The sequence below is a fragment of the Gobio gobio genome, assembly GCF_949357685.1.
Source record: "Gobio gobio genome assembly, chromosome: 8".
In the NCBI taxonomy this organism is placed as follows: domain Eukaryota; kingdom Metazoa; phylum Chordata; class Actinopteri; order Cypriniformes; family Gobionidae; genus Gobio; species Gobio gobio.
Window position 1 is genome coordinate 12,077,091 of NC_137114.1, and position 8,053 is coordinate 12,085,143.

Here is an 8,053-nt window from a genome sequence, read left to right on the forward strand (position 1 = left end):
GAGCCCAATACACAATCTACTCAATTAAGTTGTGGCAACAGATCGCAAGCAATATTGTAAATTAAATTCATCAAATAAGAATTGAGTTGGAATTAATCAAATTCATTCCTTAAAATTAAACCATTTAAAATGAATAACTGCAAATAGCACACAATTGACAGCTGAAGGAAAGAAAAACATAAGAATGACTGAACTGATTTCAGATGCCTTAGATGTAATCAAATGAAGAGATATTACATCTCTCTTACAAACTAGACTGACTTTATTTCTGTAATTTGTCAACAGTTCTTTTTGAGAATTAAAGCAGCACTAGGTAGTTTTTGCTCTCGGGGTCCCCCTACAGTTGGGAAACAGTATTGTCCTCTACTACTGTCGTAAACTCTGTCATCCTACATCAGTGGATGCATCGCACATGCATTTATTGACATGATAATCATGATAGCCCTGAACACTGCAGGAGTTCACATGCAGGTGTTCTGCTTATAGATGATTCTGCTTGCGTCGCGTGTGAAATGTCTTCATCCCAGGTACAGTGGCATATGTTTCAGCCTGTCATATGAATATAATTTCATGGGTTTTATTTTTTTCAAACCCCAAATGATCGCGATTCTCACGTTTACAAGCCAGCGTCATTATAGTAGCCTAGTCTATTGGTTACCGTTTTACGGAATCTATATGATCCTTCAATTCAATGTTTGAGTGGTAGGTAATAACCATATATTGTCAATATTATAATGTCAAGCTACCCTAGATGAATCTGCAAATTTGAAAAATCGATTTGCATTATAGCTTGAGGCAAGACAAATAAACCAATATCACAGACATGTTAGGTATCCTAAAATATGATTTTGTACGTCTTATGTATTTACTTGCAAGAATGTAGCCCCTCCTCCTTCAGCTCACGCCAACGAGCAAACGCTGGCCCAATGTTGATCCTCGTCCTGCCTTTAATTCGATCACTTTCTTGTTTCCTCTTTTTGCTTTCCTCCGACAAAACCTTTGCTTTCTTATTTTTCTGTGCTGCTTCGGCCATGACTATAACATTCGGCAAACAAATGATAGTTTGGCTCGCACGTCCGAATTTAAGGAAGTGGGGGTGGTGGTGGAAGTGACGTATATGCCGTAAAGCAGTCAAATTTTGTAGTTCTTTTTTTTCTCGGGTTACTACCCGAAACCCGAAGTTTAAAAGTACGATTAAAAACGATACAGACCCCGTCAGGCTATGGCAGACGTGTCATTCAACCTATTGTAAGTCGATGTATCATCACAAGAGGTTTGAAAATATATTATAAAGGTTGAAAAGTTACCTAGAAGCTGCCCTTCTTCGCGATTCCATTGTTCAAACTTTAGTTAGTGTGTAATGTTGCTGTTAGAGCATAAATAATACCTGTAAAATTATAAAGCTCAAAGTTCAATGCCAAGCGAGATATTTTATTTAACAGAAGTTCCCTTTCAAAGCCTACAGCGAACGGCTGGCTTGAACTACATCCTGGTACTTCCTTCTTTAATTACGTCAGTAGAGCAGTAGAACAGACTAACCTCCGCCCACAAAGAAACGCGAAAAAGGGGGCGCGGTCTTGTTGCTGTCCCACGTGGAGAAGCGGACGGTCGCGTGGAGAAAAGGAACTGTTGCGTTGAGTGTGTTTATCGCCATGTCATCGAGACGCTGTTATTTTCATCCAGGAGTCAAATCACCTTTGTTTGGCTTTCCCAGGGACGCTGTAGAGATTATTGAACGCATACATCTCCCCGTTAAGAGGCGTGACCTTTCCAACGTGCGCTAAGCTGCTGTCAAATTACAACACAGGAACCGCTTTCACGTGCGCTAAGCTGTGGTCGAATCACAGCACAGGAACCGCTTGCACAATCAGAACTCGTTACGTGTTTCTGAAGGAGGGACTTTATAGAACAAGGAAATCACCAGCCGTTTTTAGGACGGTGAGAACAGCGGTATACAGATAAGTAAATAGTGTGAAAAATACTGTGTTTTTTTACACGCGAAACATGAACACGTGTTATATTGCACACTGTAAACAATCAAAGCTTCAAAAAAACACGAAGAACGGGACCTTTAACAGAGGTTTAGATGTTTATTTTTTATTGAAAATATTTGGTCACCATTATGGTGATTAGTGTTTCGTTTACTTGGGCTGCTTGACTGTTGATTTTTTCAGCCTTACTGTAAAAAATTATTGTGATTTTAATGGTATTTTACTGTAAAATTCTACGGTGAAATACAGTTAATTGATCAACAGAAAGTTTCCGTACTTTATATGGTGAATAACTGTAATAGATTTAACTTTACATTTCGTTTCATTTTACAGTAAAATAGCATTAAATTTACAGTTATTAGAAGTGAAAAAGAATAAGTCATTGTGTAATTTACAATGAAAACCTGTAAATTGACATTCCCAGAATTTCCTGCGTGACACTTCGCATTTGATGTATTTTCATTGCAATAACTATGTTTCTTCTTTGTTTTTTCTAATCACTTATGTACATTAGGGTTTTATGTTACATCTGATATTGTTAAATTAATGTTTATTGCATTTTTTAAATTTCATGTGTTTTACCATGATGGTGTTTAGTGTTTGTGTGAATGACACTGAGCACCTTCTATATATTAGTATTGTCCTCTTAAAAGCTGCTTGTGATGAGCTTTAATTCATCACATGATTCTCATCTCCACTGTGATTGGTGGTTGTCCGAATATATCAAAGGTACATAACAGATATTAGTATTTCAATAGGTTGGTAATTCAACATTACTTCAGTTAATGAAATATGTTTTTTTACCGTAAATTGTTTACATTGTAAACATAATCATTACAATATAAACCTTTAAATTATACGGTTTTTAACTGTAAAATAAATTTAAAAATGTAACCGTAATTATTACATTATAAACCTTTAAATTATATGGTGCTGTCCCTAAAAACCTAAAACGTTACTGCCGTATTTTTTACGGTAAAGTTCTGGCAACCACAGCTGCTGGTTTTTTACCGTATATTTTACGGGGATTTTTTTTACAGTTTTTGTTTGTGATTAATAGTCTTATGGAACTCATTTGTTTAATTCTAACCCAATTTCGAACTTATATGTTACATTTTATTAATAATATTGCTTGTAATCTGTTGCCACAATTTTATTTAGTAGATATTGTTGAGCCTCTCTTCCACCATGATCACGATGTGTCCTTTGTTAGGCCTATATGTTTCTATTTTTATTTAACTTTCAAACATTTCATCACTAATCAAATTTTTTATTTATTTATAAATTTGTAGTTGGTTTGATTATTTTGTATTTGTGAAATATCTAAATTGAACGTTCGAACTAGGATAAATGAATTATTGTAAATTCATTGCTAAAGTATTATGCGTTAATGAGAATTTGGTGGGACAATTGTGCTTAATTGTCAGAAGAATAATCCCAAAAAAAATCTTCATGGTCCATGGTTCATGGTTTTCATGGTTTCATGGCTAATTGTTTTCTATTTAATGTTGTTTGATATATTTTTTTGGTTTGTTATTATTTTGGATTGAACTGTTACCTGGAGAGCTTTTCGTAATAGTCATGATGAATGTTGAACGTTGTCTATTCTGTAGTCAGTCAGTCGAGAGCACCATCGGGCGCCAGAGGAACAGTTGGACACCTGTCGCCCCCCCCCCCCCCCCCCTCTCCTTAGTCTATTCTATTCAACCCTGACTGCCGCGTGCAGCTGCCAACTGACGGCATTACGTTACATCCGCGCGACCCCTCGACCTCTACGAGCACAACTCAATTTTGAACAGATTTCCCATGATCTCAAAACCCTTTTTATCTGAAGTGTTATAACCAACATTGTGCATAAAATGAATGTGAATTGTGCTTCCTTTAAAACTTTGTTTTCATTTTCTAAACCAACATAATAATTATTATTAGCTACTTAGACGGATGAGTTGAACTGGATTTACTTAGATTTACTTATTTACTGGAAAACCATTTCTGGTAAATAAAGGAAGAGTAGTAGGTGTGTGCATAAAATATAAAATAATAATTACATAAAAGAAAACTAAAGGTGGTATACGTGCAATAGTAGCCTACACGTGGATAGATCAGTTGTATCCCACAGTCATGTTAACAAGACTCATAAGAGCGTCATAAGAGAAAGTATAGCCTAACCTGTTTTATAAACAAAAAGACCTCACAGAACTCGCAGCTTCGCTTATGTGCGCTCTCCGAGGCAGAGACAAAGGCGCGCGCGCCGATTGGCTGGAGCGAGCACGCGAATGTTTCATTCATATGCAAATGAGCTCATATAAAACCACACTCTAGCTTCACATCGATAAACTAATAGCCCCGTTTGGTTTGCACACCGCGCACAATAAAGAAGATCAAATATTGCGTCTTTGCTCAGCTTTATTTCACGGAGCGCGCGGTTCAGGACGGCGGAGCACCTGCTTCGGAATGGCCCCCGCGGCTAGACTCAGACACGAGCTCGGTGTGGAGGAGGACGCATTTTACACCGCTAAAGGTGACAGAAAGGTAAGACCATTTTGCGTTGTCATTAAATGCCAAAAAAGAAAACGGAGTCTGTGGTATGACTAAACACACAGCGCGTGTTGCATGTTTTTCTCTTTAGACTCGGAAACCTATAGTGGAGAAAAAGAGGCGAGCGCGCATTAACGAAAGCCTGCAGGATCTCAGGACACTGCTCACTGATAATGATGTAAGTTTATCTCCTCTTTACCGCCTCTATCACTGACAGACGATATTATTGGTAACACTTTACAATAAGGTTCGTTAGTTAACATTAGTTAGTTAACTAATAATGAACTGCACTTATAAAGATTTTATTTATCTTTGTTAATGTTAATTTCAACATTTACTAATGCATTATTAAAATATTGTTATCATTAGTTAATGCACCATGAACAAACCATGAACAGCTCGGATTTTTATTAACTAACGTTAACAATAATGCTGAACAGAGGTGTTGTTCATGGTTAGTTCATGTTAACTAATGCATTAACTAATACAACCTTATTGTAAAGTGTTACCAAGATATTGATCTCACTTTTCCTTCAGTTGCAGACAAAGATGGAGAACGCAGAGGTGCTTGAACTAACAGTGAAACGAGTGGAGAACATCCTACAGAACCGTTCTCAAGGTAAGGTCAGCCAAACTCAGCTGCAATATATGAGGCTGTTGGTTGCAGTGGAAATTATTTATTTAAAGCGTGTGTGTCTGGACTTCCAGAGACTGAATCTTTGAACCAAGAGGCCAGTGAGAGATTCGCAGCAGGTTACATCCAGTGCATGCATGAGGTGCACACCTTTGTGTCCACATGCCCGGGGATCGACTCCATGGTGGCTGCAGAGCTGCTCAACCACCTGCTGGAGTGCATGCCATTAAATGAGGATCACCTTCAGGAGATGATCATGGATCTCATATCAGAGCCTTCCTCCTCCAGTGGATCATGGCCAGCCGGAGAGGCGCTAAGTCCAGGAGGTGTGTCCGACCTGTCTTCGGCATTGTCCCCGTCCCCGTCCAACCCTTCCAGTGAGGATCTGTGCTCCGACCTGGATGAGGCCGAGACCGAAGCCAGCTCAGCATCAGCTGAGGACAGCCTGAACTCCTCCATCATCACACACTCTAAGTTTATGTGGAGGCCATGGTAGAAACACTTCTTGACCATAAATCTTCCTTCATAATCCACTTAATCCTGTATTGGAGCATGCTGGAATTCTTTTGTCATGATTCAGATTTTCATGAGGAAATGGCTAGAGCGTTAGGATTTTATATGACATCATTTTACGGGACAGTATGGAATACAGAGCGACTTGGACATTTTTACGGATGTTTTTCTTCAGATGACTATAAAAGCTTATTTAGAAGTGAATTTTTAGATTCAATTGCCTTAAAGAGTGAACAGTAATGCTTTACATAGACACTATGTGCTTTGTTTTAGTAGGCAGACAGTAGTAGACCTAGTTAAAAAAAAACACTGAAAGTCATATTGAGAGACTGTTGAGTAGATTAAGTGTAGTAGCCATAAAGTATGTTTTAATATTGATTATGTACTTTAGGGATTATAAATATAAAAAAATATATAAATTAATTGTACCATAATTAAGCTTCAGTTTGGTTTTAGATCATAGTATTGCAGCGTCCGGGTCAAGCTGTATAACGTAGTTGCTTCTCTTTAGCTGTCTGTTCAAGTATAGGGTAAACACCTTTCATTTTTCTCTTGACCTTAAACGCACTAAATTTCATGCTTATGCTCTTATGAAAATATCTATTTTTAATGGCTTATAGTGATCTGTGAATTTATTTGATTTGTAAATTAAAAGCTTTCATGTTCATTTGTCAATGGGTTAGGTGTGGACAGAAGGTTGGGGCAGAAGGTTCCCAGTTCCCAGGGGACATGAGTTTGAAGAGTCAGAGTGTGTGTTCAAGATTAGGGACTGTCTGAAGGAACAGGATAATTATTCTCATCTGACAGATCAAAGCTGAGGGATGGAGAGCGCATATATGGATTTAACCATACAGTTACATATTAAATGATTACACTGTTATGTGTATATATCTATAAACTTGAGCCCATGTGTTGGGGAAAGTTACTTTCACTCTGGATCACAGAATGACACAGGACAGGACACAGGAGAAGAAAGTTCAACACTCTTACTTCAGCAATAAAAGCAAAAAAGTCAACTCAAATATGATGTTTATCTAAAGTCATTAGTATGGTTGAAGTGGATCATCGGCAGGCAGCAGCAAAGACATTGATAAATAAAATGAGATTAAAAGTATATTTGTTTGATTTAACACATTTAATTATTGCAGGTTTGCGTTATATTCTGTGTGCATTTCACTGAGTAATACTGAATCTGTTTTTTTGCAAGTGAGATGAGTAAATGCATGCTCACATTTATTCTAGAACTACAATAACATGTTCACACACAATGCCTCAGCACCGATTTCTCTGAACATGAGGACACTGTCAGTCAATAAATGGGACAACTAAGTAACTTGCGTTACTATTTACAAAAGTAACTCAGATATGTTGTTGTAAATGTAAAAGTAATGCTGTACTAGTTATTTGAAAAAAGTAATCTTTTAAAAAACGTAACTTAGATGATCAGTAAAATGCTTCAAAGATTTATATATATATATATATATATATATATATATATATATATATATATATATATATATATATATATATATATATATATATATATATATATATATATATAGCGCCTATATATATATATATCAGTGACTTACAGTGCAATTTATCTCCGGTAAGATTGCAGATAAAGAGTTTCCAGAGATTCTTGATGGTTATTATTATCATTATTGGTCATTATATTATATTCTTGACTTACTGAAGTGCAGAACATTTTAATAATCCTTAAATGCATAATATTGAAAAGAGACTTTATTGTAATTTATTTCATTTAAAACAATTTATTCAAAGCTCATTCGCCATTTGAAAAAGCAATCGGATGCATAACAGATGAAAAGAATAGTGGGTGAGGGGTCAGCTAACTGTTGAGAGAACAGATGGTGAAGAAAACCGATCCCTTGAGACCAAACGGTTTTTACGTCTTGACCAGCTGGTTAATTTGTGAAAATAAAGAAATAAAAGAATAATAAATAAGTAACACTTTTGGGATATAACTTATAGACCCATTTGGAACGCACTGGGGATTTTCTGCTTTAGCTGAGGATGGTTTTGTTTAAGTGGCGCCAAATTAAATAACTAATCAGTTTTTACAACAGAAATGTACCTACTTTAGCTTTTCATCTAAAACAAAATGAATTTCCTATTATCACTGTTTTGAAGCAATCTGTGTTGTGAAAAGTGCTATAGAAATGAAGGTGACTTGACTATTTTAATTATGAAAATATACTTAACAAATAAATAACAATTGATATATTGTTTAGATGACAATTATAAAGTGGTGTTGCTTCATGAATTAACAATCCGTCAAATAGTAAATACTATTAAATAGTAATTGTTTATTCAAATCCTACAATAAAAAAAAGTAGTTTGTTTAGAACCATGT

The 8,053-nt window shown here is 36.2% G+C and overlaps 1 protein-coding gene across 1 annotated transcript; it reads left to right on the forward strand.

The window, feature by feature from the left end:
* The first annotated feature begins 4,277 nt into the window (after positions 1-4,277).
* On the forward strand, positions 4,278-6,783 carry her13 (hairy-related 13). Its single transcript, XM_079823601.1, has 4 exons — positions 4,278-4,523; positions 4,621-4,707; positions 5,067-5,148; positions 5,238-6,783. Exons 1-4 carry the CDS (start codon positions 4,446-4,448, stop codon positions 5,657-5,659), a joined length of 669 nt encoding a protein of 222 aa, XP_079679727.1. The 5' UTR covers positions 4,278-4,445; the 3' UTR covers positions 5,660-6,783.
* Positions 6,784-8,053: the final 1,270 nt, after the last annotated feature.